Source organism: Tachyglossus aculeatus, chromosome X1 (genome assembly GCF_015852505.1).
Source record: "Tachyglossus aculeatus isolate mTacAcu1 chromosome X1, mTacAcu1.pri, whole genome shotgun sequence".
Taxonomy (NCBI): domain Eukaryota; kingdom Metazoa; phylum Chordata; class Mammalia; order Monotremata; family Tachyglossidae; genus Tachyglossus; species Tachyglossus aculeatus.
This window is the reverse complement of record NC_052101.1, coordinates 52,410,373-52,430,184: the sequence shown is the minus strand read 5'-3', so window position 1 is coordinate 52,430,184 and position 19,812 is coordinate 52,410,373. Positions and strand designations below refer to the sequence as shown.

General features: G+C 44.8%; 1 protein-coding gene across 2 annotated transcripts in view; it reads right to left on the bottom strand.

The window, feature by feature from the left end:
• Positions 1–19,812, bottom strand: part of SPOCK1 (SPARC (osteonectin), cwcv and kazal like domains proteoglycan 1) — a 479,410-nt gene that overhangs the window by 253,761 nt on the left and 205,837 nt on the right. Inside the window, exons 3-4 of one of the 2 annotated variants that reach the window (XM_038772269.1) lie at positions 14,779–14,787; positions 7,628–7,673 (exon numbers count right to left, since the gene is read on the bottom strand). In XM_038772269.1, the coding sequence (XP_038628197.1) occupies positions 7,628–7,673; positions 14,779–14,787 (55 nt within the window). The remainder of the gene's footprint in view (positions 1–7,627; positions 7,674–14,778; positions 14,788–19,812) is intronic. The other variant, XM_038772270.1, reaches the window with a different exon arrangement.

Below are 19,812 nucleotides of genomic sequence, written 5' to 3'. Positions count from 1 at the left end.
GGGAAAGGTAGTTCTCAATTGGTGAGAGAATGCAAAGGAGGTAACTGGGAGAGGAGAATTTGCTCTTACAGATTAGGAATGCCTGTAGGAGTAGTGGTTAAATTACTATATCAAAAATTCTACTGTATTAGCTGAAGATTTTGCTATAGTGGTAAAAGAGGTATTTAAGCAAGCTGAGTACAGACTGTCATCTTTATATCTGGCTGGTATAAACATGATGGTTTGAACAAGGAAACTGCCTTGATATGTTCATTATGGAACAAACTGAATGTGTGGTAGAAGAACACATTGTAAGGAAAATGTGTGAGTTCCTTTCTTATATAAGTTTGGACAAATTGGAGCATGGAAATTTGGTGTAAAGAAATGTTGCTCTGTGCAAAGTGGTAATACTAAGATTGGAAGGAAGCAAAAATTTGGAATGATAATTGAATCTGGAATGGGAATTAAAACCACACTTTAACAGTGTGGCTCAGTGGATAGAACATGGGCCTGGGAGTCAGAAGGACCTGGGTTCTAATTCCGGCTCTTCCACTTGTCTGCTGTGTGACCTTGGACGAGTCACTTAACTTCTCTGTGCCTCGGTTATCTCATCTGTAAAATGGGGATAAGAGTGTGAGCCCCACGTGGGACAGGGACTGTGTCCAGCCTGATTAACTTGTATCTCCCCAGCACTCCAGCACTTGGCACAAAGTAAGCATTTAACAAGTACCATAATTATCAATTATTATTATTATTATTATTATTATTAAGGAATCTGCGTTAGATTCCAGAAGACCTACAGGGGTGCACAAATTTCTTGAGAAATGACTTGGGAGTGGGGCATCTTCTCAGTAGACAGAGGTTTTTAAGTCCATGCAAAACCCCAGCTCTCAGAATGGCTATTAAGTGTAAACTGGAATACGATTAGGCTGAGAAACATTGTCAGACATCATTGTTAAGGAGTCTGTGATAAGGAGGCAGCTGCATAGGAGAGAGATTTAATTGCTGAGCATTACAAATTAAGTGTATTAAAAAGTGTGTTTATCTGTTTATCTTCTCTTACTACACTGATCTGTCCCTTCAAATGGTCCTTAATATAAAATGTCCATTGTGGTAAGGGTTAAAACAAATGCAAGCCCTACAGGCTGTCTCTACTATAGCCTGGTGAATGGGGCTAGAAGCAGATAAATGTCTGTCACTTTGTATCGTATAAGATCATTGATCATCGTGGCTTAGTGGAAAGAGCCCGGGCTTGGGAATCGGAGGTCGTGGGTTCCAAGACCGGCTCCGCCACTTATCAGCTGTGTGACTTCGGGCAAGTCACTTCACTTCTCTGTGCCTCAGTTATCTCATATGCAAAATGGGGATTAAGATTGTGAGCCCCACGTAGGAAAATGTGATTACCCTATGTCTACCTCAGCGCTTAGAACAGTGCTTGGCACATAGTAAGCGCTTAACAAATACCATCTTTGGAGCAGCATGGCCTAGTGGCAAGAGCATGGGCTTGGAAGTCAGAGGTCGTGGGTTCTAATCCCGGTTTCGCCACTTGTCTGCTGTGTGACCTTGGGCAAGTCATTTAACTTCTCTGTGCCACAGTTACCTCAACTGTAAAATGGAGCTTCAGACTGTGAGCCCCACGTGGTACAATCTGATTACCTTGTATTTACCCCAGCACTTAGAACAGTGCTTGGCAAACTTAACAAATACCATTATTATTATTATATGTAAAAGAAGAGGTCTGGATATTTGTTTGTTTTGTCGTTGCAATTGTATTTCATTTTTAAGGGGCTGGGGAAAGTTTTAGACACCAGATCCCAGGGATTTGGAAAGTAACAGAAGAGAATATATGCTATTGTTAAATATTATTGGGAAAGCTGTTATTTCACACTATCAATTGTTTCTGGCTGTATGATGCTGGTGGGTACTTATCTACCTATCAATTCTATGGTTAAGATTGTATCTTCCTAGGTTTTCGTCCAATAGGACATATTGTCTTCCAGACAGGTCCAGAGAAGGGATTATTGCTCAACTGGCTCCCGGAGAGCCTGTCTTCAGTCTGAGCCATGATGTGTAAACATCAGGGAAAGGGACATGCTCCCACCAGACCATCTGGTGCAGAGACTTTGGGCATCAGCATCATCTGGATAAAGATGGAAACAAGTTGGTTGCCTTCTTTCTCCCTTCCCCTACAAAGAACCTGCATGAATAACACCAGTGTAGTCTTTTGGGGGTTTATTATAATGTTAAGAAAATGGGGCACTTAACCTTTATGATGGTAGTATGAGAGTATACTCACATAAGATATATATATAATATATATGTATATATCAATCTATCAATCATATTTATTGAGCGCTTACTGTGTGCAGAGCACTGTACTAAGCCCTTGGGAAGTACAAGTTGGCAACATATAGAGACGGTCCTTACCCAACAGTGGGCTCACAGTCTAGAAGGGGGAGACAGAGAACAAAACAAAACATATTAACAAAATAAAATAAATAGAATAGATATGTACAAGTAAAATAGAGTAATAAATATGTACAAACATATATACATATATACAGGTGCTGTGGGGAACGGAAGGAGGTAAGGCGGGGGGGAAATATATATATATGATATATAATATCACATAAGAGGCACTTAACCCTTATGATGAGAAGCAGCGTGGCTCAGTGGAAAAAGCACGGGCTTTAGAGTCAGAGGTCATGGATTCAAATCCCAGCTCTGCCAATTGTCACCTGTATGACTTTGGGCAAGTCACTTAACTTCTCTGTGCCTCAGTTACCTCATCTGTAAAATGGGGATTAAGACTGTAGGACAACCTGATCACCTTGTAACCTCCCCAGTGCGTAGAACAGTGCTTTGCACATAGTAAGTGCTTAATAAATGCCATCATTATGATTATTAGTATGCTGTCTCTTGCCCGGGGTAGGAATCAACCCTTTCTGAGGCTAATGTGTTTCTCAGGACTTTGGTACAATAGAACTGAATGTGAACAATTGTTGGGTTTGTGTTCGTGTTCCCTATGCTCTCGGTCCCCTGGAATAGAACAGACTACAGTGATCATAATATGTCCAATGCCACATGGAGTTTCACCAAGGGAGTTCAGCACAGAGCCCACTTATGGCCCACCCCCAAAGGGTCTATGACCTATTGGCCACCTCCGTGCCTGGCCTTATATGCTTCGAGAATGATAGCACCATCCTTGAAGGTAGAAGGGTCTCCAAATCTACAGACACATGTGGTCAAATACGTCATCTTAACTGGACTTATTATATTACATATTGTGGTAATGGGATGAGTTCCTCTAGGGAGACCTATTTTGTTTGTGCTCATAGGGCATTTCAGTGGTTGCTGGCAAATTGGTCTGGAAGCTGTTATTTGGGTTATACAACACAGGTGATCTGTCATGTGACTACACTCTCACTTGGAAAAGTAAGAAACAGCTGCATGACCTCTGAGACAGTGAGGTTCTGGGCCATCCAAGTTCCCAGTGGCTCTCACCATTAAAGAAGATCGGTTCCTTGCAACAATACTGGAGGAAGTGGCAAATGCCACAAATAATGCTTTGGGAATGCTGAAGGATGATCAGGCTACCATCTGGACTGTGTTATTACAAAACACCCTCGCTAGCCAAGGGGGGCGGGTGCAGGAGTAATGCGAGCTTATTGGAAAAGAATGCTCCGCTTACATTCCCAATCATGAGGGTGATAATGAGCGCCACCCTAAGATACACAATTCTGTAAGCAGCCACCACTTCTGGGGCTGATTTACTGGGCTGTTTGGAAACACAGGGGTCAGATTTTTTTATGGCTTGTTGAGGATATTGATTGCCTTTATTGCTCACTATTTGTCTTACATGCTCTCAAATTGCTACCGCAATTACACCACCAATGAATTGAAACATCGCCAAACAATGAGGATGCTCAAACTGGCCTAGAGCAAGGAACAGGAGGAGGAAGAGAGGTTGGATAAGGAGAACAGGGCCCCTAAAACAGAATGGCCTTCTGCTGCCAGTCCCCCAAGCCTCAAGGTCTGACCTCCAAAAGGCTCTCATTGCGAGCAGCGGCTGGACGGGTATATGATACCCTGAGCAACGTGAGTACTGGAGATATGGCTCCATGACTCTGCCTTGTTTGTTATGCCAAAAGAACTGGATGGCTCAAATGCTAGCCAGCAAGGGGATCACTGAGGAGACTGCAGCAGTTCATGAAATGGTGCCGTGAGGCCCTCTGCCTCACCCCAGAGACCGGCCGCAAGCTTGGCTGGAACCCCTCAGAGTGATTCCCTCTTTCTGGATCAAAGCTCTTTCTTCCTAGGAATGGCCTGGTAAACTGATCCACCTTTCCTGGGGAACAGAATACTGTGTGCCAGTAGCCCTGTTCCCCTCAGGGTCAAGGAGTGAGGGGAGACTGGAAGTCACATGACCCAGAACACCCCTATGTCCGAGAGCTTCAAGTTCAGTCCGACTCTCCCAGTGCCTGGAGAACCACTAGAGTGCTGGGGAGACCTTGGAGATTCACAGCTAGGACGTGTCTATTTGCCTGGAGCTGTTGGGAGTCTGAGCAGCCCTGCCCCATCCAGAACTGTTTATTTTCATCACCTTAACAATTATATCGTGGGCTGTCAAGTCTGGTACTTAATGGAGTGCTTAATCTAATATTACCATTCTTGGCGTCTGCTTTCCCCGCACCAAACAAGACCTTGATGTTCCTATACTTATCCCAGCCCAAGGCTAAAGCTCACGGTAAGTCCTTGATTTTATTAATGATGTGTATATATCTATAATTCTACTTATTTATATTAATTCTATTGATGCCTATTTACTTGTTTTGTTATCCTGTCTATCTCTCCCCTTCTAGACTGTGAACCCGTTGCTGGGTAGGGATTGTCTCTCTGTGAACCCGTTGTTGGGTAGGGATTGTCTCTATCTGTTGCCGAATTGTACTTTCCAAGTGCTTAGTACAGTGCTCTGCACACAGTAAGCGCTCAATAAATATGATTGAATGAATGAATGAATGAATGACAAACACCTGAACAACTTCTGGTTTGCACATGATCCCAATCACTTCACTTTTCAGGTTGGTATTCTCTTGGGCCATAATATAAGGCCAAGCAGTGCTTTCGATAGCATTCAATTTTCCTCCCGTCTCAATCTTACTGTATCTCTTCTGAAAAATAAAATCACTTTAAAAAAAAATCTCTTAGAATTAAAAAATAAAACCCAACCAAACCCCAGAAAACTTCAAGACAACAGCTTTTAGAATCTTAAAGTCAGAAAATGACACTTAGTTGCAACTGACAGTTCCCCCTGGAAGATTAATCCGTGTACTATTCTGCAGTCTGTCTTCTGAGCCTGTGGTTTTTACTTTACCAAGTGATGTCCCTGTTGACATAATGAACACTCATTTTCACTGAGGAGCCCAGATTGTAGCTGATTAAATCTGCTGGGCCCAGGATAGTTTAAGTGAAAGCTGACCTCACGCCAGCTTATGTCTGCTCTCTCTCTCTCTCTCTCTCACTTTATAAATAATCCAGAGCATCTACTCCAGAGAGTGGAGTTCAGTTAGCAGGATCCTCAGTTTCTGATCAAGAAGTTATGTGCTCACATCTTTTCTGTGAGGCTTTATCTGTCTAGGATCAATGTTGGGACCAGCAGTACTGAAGTTGCAAGGGACTACAACCAAATGGGGAGAGAGAGAGGGTCCTTCTTAGGAGATATGACAAGAGCCCGACTAAGAGTACTTCAGAGAGCCAAGCAATATATAACGCACACTGCAATCCCTGTCAAAATGCCCTGACAAATAATCACTGCCTCCCACTCTCCCAGGATCAGTAACAATTCCTTCCTAATACAGGTAGAGAACTCTGATTTCAATTATGTCACTTTGTGGGGAAGGGAAGGGATGGTGGAAAGGATGGGAAGAGTGAGATGGTTGAAAAATCATGGGGGCTGGTGAGTAAGCCCCCTGTAGAGTGTAAGCTCCTTATGGGCAGGGAAAGTGTCAACCAACTGTGCTATACTGTTCTCTCCCAAGCCCTTAGGACAGTGCTCTGCCCATTAGCAAGAGAACAGAATCAATCCATCAATTGTATTTATGGAGTCCTTTCTGTGAAAAGAGCACTGTAATCAGTGCTTTGGAGAGTAAAATAGAAGTAGACACATCTTTGCCATCAAGGAACTTACGTTATACGGGGGAGACAAATATTGAAATAAAAAATACAGATAGGGGAGGCAACCAACTATAAGGAAATGTCTCAGGTAAAGAAGGAAGTGACTATGCACTTATGGGGTAATAATAATACAGATTATGGTATTTGTTAAGGGCTTACTATGAGCTGAGCACTGTTCTAAGCGCTGGGGTAGATACAAGGTAATCAGGTTGTCCCACGTGGGGCTCACAGTTTTAATCTCTGTTTTACAGATGAGGTAACTGAGGCACAGAGAAGTTAAGTGGCTAATTCTGTTATATTGTTATATTGTATTCTCCCAAGTGCTTAGAACAGTGCTCTGCACATATGAAGTGCTCAATAAATGCCATTGATTGATTGACTGATTAACGTGATAGCAGTTGGGATGAAGAGGAAAGGGCAGATTTTAGCAATGTTGAACCGCTAGGATTTAGTGACAAGATTAAATATTTTGGGGTGAGTGTGAAAGATGAGTCGAGGATAATGCCAAGACAGGGAGGATGATGGTGCTGTCTATAATGACAGGGAAGTTGTGGGAGGACTGGGTTTGGGTGGGAAGATAAGGAGTTCTGTTTTGGACATGTTATTTTTGAGGTGTCGGTGGGACATCCAAGTAGAGATGTCCTGAAGGAGGGAGGAAATGCGAGACTGCAGAGAAGAAGAGAGATCAGGGCTTGAGATGTAGATTTGGGAATCATCTGCACAGTAGTTGAAGCCATGGGAGCAAATTAGTTCTCCAAGGGTGTTCTCCAAGTTCTAGCTGAATAATGTAATGAAAACAGGTATTCTCGCAGGACTCACTGTACACACGTTAGCATCACTGGGCCAGGTTTGTTTATGAGAAAACCGCAACCCTTGGGCTGCAATCAACCTATGGGCTTCCAAAGAGGCTAGCTTGTTCCTCTGGCAGTGTTTTTAGTTCACTGAAGCCAGATAGTCACTTTCATATACCAAACCCACGGTTTATGTGCCAGTGTGGCATTTAGAAATTTCGGTCCTGACCCATGCCCAAAGGTATTTCCACCTTTTTGAACATCATGACTACGTGCTGCAAAAAATACATGTTTCTTGCAATGACTGCCTTTTCCAGTGACAGCACGCATCCATGACGAGCGCCCTGGTAGGTTCCACCCACAGGGCTCCAAGGACTGTGCCACAGATACAGGGACCCATGGGAGTCTGAAGCTGTTCCGTCCAAAGCCTCGAGTGCCCAGGTACAGAGTGACCGCTGAGCAGAACCAGACAGAGTCCTGCCCGGGGAAAGTCAACTCTTTCAGGGAGCCTGGGCAGGGGTGGGGAGAGGTGGGGAAGGTGACAATTGAACAAATGAGCCCCAGGAGAGGGCTAATTCCTCACAAATGGTGATCATGCTCTCAAAGACATTCCAAAGGGCATCCCCAATGCAGATGCCTGCAAAGTACGATCAGTAGGTAACAAAGAAACTGTGTCATCTTACCTTGGTCAAAGGGCTTGTTGGGATTCCAGCTTCGGAAATAATCATCCTAGCAGAGAAGAAACAGAAAAGGAAAGTAAGATTTCTGTGGGCTCCTCAGAGCAGCTGTACACACATTTGTCCCCCTCTCTTGAACCCCCCAAGACCAACCTCTAGACGTGTCCGCACCACACCACCCCTGCCCCTGGGGGAGATCCGCAATTCCAGTTTGCTCTCCAGAAACTGGGATTTCAGAGCAGATATTTTTTTATTGAAGAAGGTGAATAGGAAAACTGGAGGCCCGAACTGGGTGGCTTCAGGGCAGCATGGTGGCCACTGGGCTGTTAATTAGCTTTGACACAATCTGAGTCCGATTTTCCATAATGGGGAATACACTGGATGGCAACTGACTCACTGGGTACCTTGTTTATCCTCTCTCCTGTGATTCAACTGATTTTGATAATTCAACTGTGAAAGTGTCTCCTCTGCTGGGACGTATGTGCCTTGATGTGCAAACACACATACACACACACACACACACACACACACTCTGTTGTTTCAGCTGGGTGAGCACAGGTTGCAGGGCACACATACATAATACATACACATGCAGGCACAAGAATCTATGTACATGTACCGGTAGACATTCTGTTGAATTGTACTCTCCCAAGCGCTTAGTACAATACTCTGCACTTAGTAAGTGCTCAATAAATGTCATTGATTGATAAACATATCTGTACATGTATATACAACAATATACACATGTGTATTTCTGCCTGGGTGTATCCGGGGAAGCAGCGTGGCTCAGTGGAAAGAGCACGGGCCTTGGAGTCAGAGGTCTTGGGTTCAATTCCCACTCCGCCAATTGTCGGCTGTGTGACTTTGGGCAAGTCACTTAACTTCTCTGTGCCTCAGTTACCTCATTGTACAAATGGGGATTAAGACTGTGAGCCCCCCCGTGGGACAACCTGATCACCTTGTAACCTCCCCAGCACTTAGAACAGTGCTTTGCATGTAGTAAGCGCTTAATAAATGCCATCATTATTATTATCATTATTATTATAATACATCCATCTGTATGCACAAACAGGCACCTGGATGTGTATACTTGTCAAACAACTAATACTCTCAGGGCTGAAAAAAACAAAACTGCTAGACTAGTCCAGTGCATTCCAGTCAACAGAGTTGACTCCCATTGTTATTTTAACACCGGGGTCTAGCGAGGACAAAGGAAATCCTCCAGTTTGCTGGATTGGATAGGACTCCTCAGCTCTCCCAAGAAGGATTCCCTCCTCTGCCACAGCTCAACACAGGCTTCTTCTCTTCTCTCCTGAATGGCCCTTTCCTTTAGAATGGACTCTGTCATTGGTTATTTATTGGCATACACTGCCTTCTCTCTGCATACCTACTGTCCCTTCTTTGAAACCCTTCCCTTTTCTCTAAGACCCATTAAAATATGCTCTTTAATCTTTCTTTGAACACATCCACCTCCCTTCCCCAGAATTCACTGGGGTATGCAATCCTCCAGGAATGAAAAAATTAAGTAAGTGAAAGGCACTTACACTAGCAGTGAGCTGCAGCCTCATGTGTCTGGCTCTGTTAACCAATCAATCAATCAATCAGTGATATTTTCTGAGTGCTTACCGTACTCAGAGCACTATACCAGGTGCTTGGGAGAGTAAAATACAACAGGGTTGGTAGACTCATTCCCTGACCACAAGGCTAACCCTTTGGGGTATCTACAGTTTGGGGTCCGGACACTGCCAACATACTATTCAACGTTTCTCTGACAGCTGCTTCGGGCTCAGCTGCCATTTCCGGTGAGCTGTCCAAAACAAAGGCTCAGTCTCCATCTCTGGAAAGCTAACTGACATCCATGGGCACCATTAGCTGATATCACCATCCATCTTGCCTTACACAGCACTTTCTCCTCTATACTTCCTACTTTGAAATTCATATGCCTCCAAGTTGCTCAATTACTCAGTTTTATTAGCAGCTTCTCAAGCTCACCTGCTCCCCTAAACAGATTTTTCGCCAACTCGGTTTGGGCCAAATTAGAAAATATTGCAGGTTGGATACTGCTTCCATTTTCCACTTCATGAATAAATGTAATGGACAAGTAAAAAACCAATCCCCCATTATGCATCACTCAGTTCTCCTGAATGTCAAGCGATGGGCTCTATGTCTTCCCTTCAGCTTGTAGATCTGGGAGGGATGGGCTCCCAGTCCAGGAATCTTCTTCAGTGGAATTTCGGGGAAGACTCCCATGGAAGGTACAGGAGGATGAGTTGATGGTCACTGGGCACTAGTCAAGCAAACCACAACCCGCTGTGTCCTATTCTTCCTTGTGAAGTCACCACACATGCTGAAAAGGGTCTTCGTAACATTTGGCCCCTAAGGCGACCTCAGTGGCTTTCCACAGTTTCTTTGAAAACTCAGGCAGAGCTAACGTGAGCATGGTTTCCTCACCCCTGACAAGTGCAAGGGGCCCAGTTTGGGTTCTGACATCTGTTGTGACTTAGTGTGTTTGAGAAACCCTCCTGGAATAAGGCCGACACCCAGCTGCCCATGCCCTGGGACCTTTGGCTCATCCCGTATAGCTTACGCCCAGGACCTTCCCCTTGCTCTTTAGATAAAGAAAGGAATGGATCTGTGATTCCCACCGTACAGCCTCTGATCTACACTTTCTCATCTGAAATTCCAATGATGTGGCAGCAGGCATCCTGAGAACCAGTCAGACGGCACTGAACATGTTACCCATCCACCTCCGCATCAAACGGAAAACTCCTCGCCACTGGCTTTAAAACACTCAGTCACCCTCCTAACTCGCCTCGCAGTGCTTTGCACATAGTAAGCGCTTAACAAATACCATCATTATTATTATTATTACAACCTAGTCTGCACACTTCACTTCTCTAATGCTAACCTTCTCACTACTTCAGTCTCATCTATCTTGCACCCTATCTCTCGTTCTCATCCTGCCTCTGGCCTGGAACTCCCTCCCTCCTCATATCCGACAGAAAATTATTCTCCCCTGCATCAAAGCCTCATTATTTATCTCCTTCGAGAGGCCTTCCCTGACTAAGCCCTCCTTTCCTCTTCTCCCACTCCCTTCCGCATCACTCTGTCTTACTCCCTTTATTCATCCCTGCATCCCAGCCCCAAAGCACTCATGTACATATATGTAATTTATTTATTTACACTGATATCTGTATCCCCCTCTAGACTGTCAGTTTGTTGTAAGCAGGAAATGTGCCTGCAACGATGCAGGCTGAGGGACTGGTTCTGGTTTCCTTCAGAAGGCCCCTTAAGCCCTGGGGCCCAAGACCCCTAATTTTATCCGAGCTCACCGGAAACTCAGAGCACAGCAAAACAGCAGATGGTTCACAAACTCAGAAGTTTGTATTGTACTGTAGCTCCTAACAGAACGAAAGGCATTATAGAGGCTCCTCATTATGTGTTTCAGGATGGGGACAGGCCCCCGGGGTCCAGTGATGCCTTAAAAAGGCACCACTTATTCTGCCATGAGGCCCCAGGTGTCCCCAACCCTGCTCACAGAGACCAATTTCTGGGTATCAACAACATTTAGGGTTGGGAGCCTACATGTGGCTGTAGCTTTCACAGTGCGTATACTCTGGGCAAGCTCTCCTTGAGCTCGTTATGGACAGGAAACATCCGCTAATTCTCTTGTACTCTCCCAAGCGCTTACTACAGTGCTCTGCACATAATAAGCACACAATAAATGTGATTGATTGACAACAAGATCCAGAGAGCTTTGAGCTACCCCCACCCCACCAACTCTCACATTTGCGGACAGGATGGCACTTGTAGGAACCTTGCCCAAGGACACACAGAATATTAGTTCCTCCAGGGGAAGTGCCAAAAGGAGTCACTGTATTCATTCCTAGACAGACAGACAGACAGACAGACAGACACACACACACACACACACACAGAGCAAATTGCTTTTTGCTCTATTTCTTAAGAAAAATAAGTTAAATATGAAGTGCTCCTGGTTCTAGAGGCCTGACCAGAGCAACCCTCAGCATGGCTTCTGAGTTACTGTTCTGGAAATAGGTGAGGTCACAACTAAGGGTGGACTCACTTGTTTCAGCCATATGGGGGGTGGAAGAGATAATCCCCCAAATATCTCAGCCTCTGATGTGTGACTCATTTTGCTCCGCTACCGGGAAGGACTCGTCTATAAGCTGAGCTCCCTGCAGTGAGATTTTTCTGTACAGGGACTCTTGGAGTGAAAAAAAATCTGAGGAACTGAAGGAGGGAGGTAGAACAGATTGGGAAATTACATTTTAAACTGAAGTATTTTGTTCCTGATTATGAACATTAAGGTATAAATTATAACACACCATTAAGCTTCAGATGCTGCAGGATCAAAGAAGTTTGGCTAAAGTGGAACAGATCATTTCTTGCTCATACATATTTTAGCTAAGCTGTTTTGAACCCTGCAGTTTCATCTGAAGATTACCCAAGATAATACAAATTGCACTTGATGTGCTGGCTCAGAAAATGAAACAGGATTCCCAATCTGGTTTGCTTAGGCCAAAGCCAGACTAAACAGACTGGAGGACCAACAGCCTTTGAAGACCCCCAGGGCTATGCCCTAGGTCCAGGATATGGAGTTCTCCATGGGGGACTCAATCTTGGTAACATAATTAGGACTGGGACTGCGTCCCTTCTCCCAACTCATCTTTCTGAGAGGCTTCTTTTTGAACATTTTTGGCTCAAGGAAACTTTGCCTTTGGATGAAGAGTGGTTTTTCTGCCTACAGGGAAGGTATTCATTCATTCCTTCAATCGTATTGAGTGCTTACTGTGTGCAGAGCACTGTGCTCAGTGCTTGGAAAGTACAATTCAGTAATAAAGAGAGACAATCCCTGCCCTCACAGGGCCTACAGTCTAGGAGAGGGGAGACAGACATCAAAACAAGTGAACAGGCAGGCTTCAAGCCCTGGAGAACCGGCTAGGGGGGTGTGATGAATGAGAAGGAGAAGAAAGAAGTGAAGGAGGATGAGTAGGGGGGAAGAGGCGAATGAAGAGAAGGAAGAGGAGAAGGAAGAGGGAGAGAAGGAGGAGGATGAGAAAGAGGAGGTGACAATATTATAGCCACTCAGTGTTCACATCGCTTCTTCCTAGAGAGGCAGGATGGCCAAGTGGACAGAGCATGAGCTTGGGAGTCAGGAATCCAGCTCTGCCCCTGGTTTGCTGTGGGACCTTGGGCAAATCATTTAACCTTTCTTTGCCTTCATTTCCTCATTACCACCACTCCCTTGTTGCATAAATCCACATTCTCTCCATTGAACTCAAAACTCCCTCGACCTCTGTCCCTCCATTGATCTCCTACCCTCAGGTTCCAGCCCTGAATCACCTCTACAGTTTGCTTCCTCCCCTCCTGCTGCAGATTTCTGTTGGAGAAAATCTAGAGCCCCCAGAAAAATTTGGCCACTACAAATTCATCCTTCCTTAAACTCTTTCCTTTCTTTGCTCAGCAACATCACTTCTTCCCCTTCACTGACTGCCATGCCCATCGCCCCAACAAATTATTCTAGACCTCTGCCTCATTCTTGAATCCCCCAGTGCCATCACACCTGCTTCTCCAGCCCAGATAATTTACAAACTAGTTTGGAGGCAAAACTAAACCATTAAGTGCATTCCCATCTTTCCCTGCCATCTCTCAAAAGGAGATGATAATAATAATAATGATGATGGTATTTGTTAAGTGCTTACTGCGATCTCCCTGCTGCTTTCAAAATTCACGTTCAGTTCCTCTGACATCCCTTCTGGCCCCCTAAAAACAATGACTCCCACCTTTCTTCCTTCCCAAACTGCTTAACTCCCTAACAACCTAACTCACTAACAGCCTAAATCTCTGATGGCTCCTATTCTACTGCCTTCAAACACTCTCAAGTCTCCCCCCAACTAAAAAGGCCCCTTCTAGATAACACTGCACCCTTCGGTTATTGTCCCATTTCCCATCCAAACTTCTTGAATAGGTTGCATACATGTTACCTCCACTTCTTCTCCACCAATGTCTTTCCTGACCCTTAACAATCTGGCTTCCAACTTTTTCACTCCACTGAGACCACCCTCTCCAAAGTCACCAATGACCTCCTCCATGTAATGGGCCACACTCCATCTTAATCCTCTCACTGACCTTTAACAGTATGGGCCTCCTCCTGGTAACAGGATCACATTTTTTCTTCACTGACACAGTTCCTTCCTGGTTAGTTCACTGCTCTGCACACAGTAGGCCTTCAATAAACACCATTACTACTCGGAAGCAGCATGGCCTAGTGAAAAAAGCATGGGCCTGGGAGTCTAAGGACTTGGACTGTAATCCCGGCTCTACCAGGTACCTGCCATGTGACCTTGGGCAAGTCACTTCACTTCTCTGTGCCTCAGTGCTCCAATCTTCAAAATGGGGCTCATTCAGACTGTGAGCCCCGTATGGGACAGGGACTGTATCCACCTTCACCAACCTGAATCTACCTCAGCGTTTAGTACAGTGTTTGACACTTAGTAAGCATTTGATAAATACCACAATTCTTCTGATTATTATTATGGACTCCGGCTGTGCTGCTCCCTACTGCGCTTAGAACTGTGCTTGGCACAGAGTAAGCGCTTAATAAATGCCATCACTATCATTATTATTATTACTGACTCTCACCAACGGCCTTGCATTTCACATTCACAACTTGGTACAATCATTGGGGACAAAACTCTTTCACAGGCAGGTGGCACACTCGTTGCTGCTGTCATTCACAGAACGCAGTCACTTTCTCCTGACAGGTGTGGAGCCTTTGATAAATAGGCCTGACATTGGTTGAAAGTCCTGCGGGCACTATAGAGAATCATTTAGAAAATAACAATGTCAGTTTCTCTGATGCGTCCATGAGCGATCCAACAGCAAGACCTAGGTAATAACTGACAATCACAGTTGTACTGTAACTAATGAGAAAAGATAAAGAGGCAAATGGACTGTAGGTATGCACTTGATAAATTGCATCCGTTGGCTATATAAATGTGTGCTGTGCTGGATCGTTAAACTAAAACAAATATTTATCACTGAGATTTAGGATCGAGAAAGCAATTTACATTTTATTAAGCAAATATTTTGATGCTGTGTCTACGTATGGTTGAAAAATGAAAACAACCTACCTCGACTTCCTGAGCACGAAAGCATTAATAATGAGAAAAAGTAAAAGAATGACGTCAAACACTATTAAAGAAATGTGAACATTTCCCATAATTTCATCCCCATTCAAATGCAGAATTCCTGAGGCAGGACATTTAAAGAGACAATGACATACATTTTCTCTTCATGCAGTTCTGGTCCTTCCTCCAACTGCGGCCTTAACGGGCCACCCGAGGGGCCATGGTCAGATCTGTAGGGGAACCCAAATGCAATACAGAAAAACCCTGGAAGCTGGGTGGCTGGCAGCCATTAACCCATGTTTCAAGAAAATACTAAATCCCCAGGGCTGAAGGGGAGATGCTTATTCCCAGGATGCTGCATTATGACAATATGAGTAGAGGGAGAGGTAGAGATGGGAGAGGGAGACGAAGAAGATGGAGGAGGAAGAGAAGGAAGGGGGATTGGTAGGAGATGGAGGAGAAGAAAAAGGAAGAAAAGGAGGAAGAGGAGAAGGAGGAGGAGGAACAGAGGGAGAAAGGGAAAGAGAGGGAGGAGACAGAAAAGGAGAAGGGGAAGAATGAGAGAGGGAAGGGAAAAAGGGGGAGGAGAGAGAGGCTAAAGCTCTCATCATTCAGGGGCCAATGATGCAGCTTACAACCAACCAGACCCTTTCTTCTTTTTCCCCTTTTTTTTCCTGCCTTTGACCATTTCACAACTCATTAGTGCATCCCTCAGACATATGTGAAATATAAGCTGGTCCATTTGCCTCTTCAGAGCAGCTATCATCACCATTAACATACACATTAATTGAGTATCTGCTGGATGCCGAGTGTTACACTGGGTGTCTGCTTTGGACAAAGCCCTCTACTGGGTACCTACCATATGCAGGGACCATATTGGGGCATACTGCATGCTTGGCATTATACCACGTGTCTACTATATGTAGAGTGAGGAATAAGGCACCTTCTGTGGGCAGAGCACTGTACTGAGCATATAGTTTGGGCAGAGCACTGTAAGTAGTGATGGGCAGGCAAACTAGATGGAAAAGACATGGCTCCTACCGTGAAGGAGCTTACACTCCTGGTAAAAGATTTGTTGAGGGAGGAGGTGGAAACTAATGGCTACACCAAGAGCTTGATTTAATCCAATAATTTCGCTTTCCGTCACTACCAACGAAGCCTCTTCTCTGCCAGCCCAATGTCTGGCTGTAAACCAGAAGGGATCTTGTGGAAGAAACAGCAGGGATTTGTTCCTGGAGACTCAAAACTCTGCTCCCAAACTCCCAAACTCCTGCTCCCAAACTCTCTCTTTCCTGCCACATTGTGGGGAGAGAATGTGTCTGTTTATTGTTATATTGTACTCTCCCAAGAGCTCAGTAAAGTGCTTTGTACACAATAATCATTCAATAAATACGACTGAATGAATGAATAACCACGTCCCCTGGGGCACAGAGTCTGGTCTGAACTCTCACCAAAATTATCTGGATAATTCTGACCAAATTAGAACTTGAATGATTAGTTCAGTTTTCCCCTAGTCCAACAAAAGGAAAGAAACACTCCAAACCCATCAAAGGGGACCCAGAAATGAAAGGAAAGGAGGTGGTGGCAGGAGATTACTCAATCAATGGAATTTTTGAGCACTTACTATTAGCAGAGAATTGTACTAAATAGTTGTGAGAGTATAATTCAATAAAGTTGGTACACATGATCCAGGCCCTCTAGGAGCTTGCAGTCTAGTGGGGGAGACAGATATTCAAATAAATTACAACTAGGGGATTCAGCACAGTATAAGGACATGTAGATAACTGGTGAGAATCTAAGTCCTTAAGGGGTACAGATCCAAGTGCACAAATAATGCACAAGGGAGGGAGAAGAGAGTGGTGAGAAGAGACTTAGAGAAGACTTCCAGGGGGAGATGTGATCTTGGTAGGGCTTTGCAGACAGAGCAACTGGTGGTTAATAATAATAATAATAATAATGCTATTTGTTAAGTGCTTACTATGTGTCAAGCACTGTTCTAAGCGCTGGGGTAGATACAAGGTTATCAGGTTGTCCCACATGGGACTCACAGCCTTAATCCTCATTTTACAGATGAGGTAACTGAGGCAGAGAGAAGTTGAGTGACTTGCCCAAAGGCACACAGCTGAAGAGTGGTGGAGCCGGAATTCAAACCTACGACTTCTGACTCCTAAGCCCGTGCTCTTTCCACCAAGCCACGCTGCTTCATATAGGATATGAAGAGGAGGGGGCTCCATGCAGGAGGGATGTAAGCTCGTGGGCAGGGAACATTCTGTTTATTGCTATATTTTACTCTCCCAAGTGCTTAATACAGGGCTTTACACACAGTGAGCACTCAATAAATACAACTGAATGAATGAAATACAATTCAATGATGTGAACAAGGGGATGATGGTGAGAGAGGCAAGACTGAGGTACAATGAATAGGTTGATATTAGGAGTGAAGTGTGCAGACTAGGTTGTAGTGGGAGAGGAAAGACGTTAGGTAGGAGCGGGACGGCTGATTGAGGACCCTATAGCCTATGATAAGGAGAAACCAAATAGTAAGTAGAGAAGCGGCATGGCTCAATGGAAAGAGCATGAGCTTGGGAGTCAGGGGACATGCGTGCAAATCCCGGCTCTGCCAATTGTCAGCTGTGTGACTTTGGGCAAGTCACTTAACTTCTCTGGGCCTCAGTTACCTCATCTGTAATATGGGGATTAAGACTGTGAGCCCCATGTGGGACAACCTGATCACCTTGTATCCTCCCCAGAGCTTACAACAGTGCTCTGCACATAGTAAGCACTTAACAAATGCCATCATTATTATTATTAAGGGGTCAAGGAAAGAATTGGAAGCCATAGGTATAAATTTGCTTGAGGAGTTTGGAAAGAAATAGTAGGAAGGAGATGGGGGTGGTCAAAATAAGGCTTTTTTAGGATAGGGGATAAATGGCCACATTTGAAAATAATGGGGAAGGAGCCATTCAGGAGTGAACAGTTGAAGATGGTGATCAGGGAGGGAAGAACAGAAGGGGTCAAAGTGTTTTAATAAGAAACTGTAGCCCTAGGCACCGAGGCTTGGCAATAGAAAGAATGGAGGCAGTTAGCAGCATGTGCCCTTTTGGATTAGATATTTTCAGCTGAGCCTCTACTGTCCACAGCTGCTAGCTTCCTGAATGATGACATACTGAATCTCAGCTGTCCTTCACAGAGATGGAAAAACAGCATGGAGATGGAGAAACAACATGGTCTAGTGGGTAGACCATGAGCCAGGGAGTCAGAAGGACCTGGGTTCTAATCCCAGCTCAGCCAAGTGTCTGCTGTGTGATCCTGGGCAAGTCACTTAACTTCTCTGTGCCTCAGTTTAATTTGTAAAATGGGGATTAAGAATGTGAGCCCCACCTGGGACAAGGACTGTGTCCAACCTGATTAGCTTGTTTCTACCCCAGAGTTTAGTACAATGCCCGGCACAGGGAAAGCACTTAGCAAATACCATAAAGAAAAAGGAATGTATTATTCGCTAGTGTACGCTATCGATAATGCTTCAGAAAGTACACACCAGAGGAATGAGAAGCTACATGTGCTTGATATAGAAAAATCTACTAGTAAATGAACTAAGGAAATGTTCAGATGTGACACTCTGTAAAGGCAGAAGCAACAGTGACTGAAGTGCAATAAGAGGTTGGTTGTTGTCTACCAGGATTTCAAGTGTTTATTGCTTTTGACTTTTCTGAAAATATCAATACAACAAAGAATCAACATAACATCAGGGCCTAGAACCCCTGTACATGTATTCCATTAGGAAATAAACCAAGGAGGCTCTGCAAGGCTGAAATGGTTTCTGCAACCCTGGGGCAAATGGCATCTCTGTTTAAACTGATGGAAATCAAACTGTAACACTACTACAGGTCCCCGACTGAAGTGTTCCTGGAGGCGGTGGAGCCCACTGGACAAAGCCCTGGACTGAGAATCAGGATTTGTGGGTTCTAGTCCCATTTCAGCCACCAGCCTGCTGAGGGACCTGGACAAGTCACTTAACCTCTCTAGGCTTCACTTTCTTTATATAGGAAATGGGGATAAGATACCTGCTCTCTTTCCTTATTAGAGTGTGAGCCCCATGTGGGACAAGAACTGTGTCCAATCTACTGATTTTGCAGGTACTTGGTCTAGAGAAAGTGCTGAATAAACGTAATCATTATTGGTACTACCAGCATCATCACTGGCATCACTGGTAATAACGATGACAACAATGAATTAGGTTTTGATTCCTGTAGGTCCTCATCCACTGTTTATGGCCATTTCTCAGCTTCTCACTGAACTGAGCAGTGGCCTGAGTGGGTGCCCAGAGAAAAGACACTGAAAGACCCAGTTCCAGGGACCCGAGGGGCCCCACTGACCAGTTGAGTCCAGAAATCCCCCACAGGTGGTTTTTTTGGTTGCATGGCACCAGTCAGTATTTCTCAGACTCAATCACGGCTGGCCGGGTGACGGACCGCAGAGAAAAACCACCGAGGATCCCTGCCGCCTTCCCACCCTCACCTCCAGGGCCCCAGCTCCCAACTTGCTCAGTGTGGGCAGGGAATGTTTTTTAATTGTTATACTGTATTTTCCCAAGTGCTTAGTTCAGTGCTCTGCAAACGGTAAGGGCTCGAAAAATACGACCGACTGAATGAATGACTGAACCTGCCTTATGCATATGGCGATGCGGGGATTTAAGCTGCACAGCGTGTAACCCCTGTGAATACTGAAAGGACCCTCCAGGGACCCTTTACCACCAGTCGTATCTGACTTAGTACTTGAACATTGCCTCTTATGGTATGTGGAATTACCCTATTTCATCTTCCTTACCGCATCTTTCACCAAACCCTGCCTCACCTCGTTTCTAGATTGGGAGCCTGGAGGGCCAGGGACCATGTCTACCTCTCACCTGGGTACTTTATCCCAGTTCCTAGTACAGGGCTCTGCACAATCAGTCATATTTATTGAGCACTTACTGTGTGCAGAGCACTGTACTAAGCGCTTGGGAAGTACAAGTTGGCAACATATAGAGTCCCTACC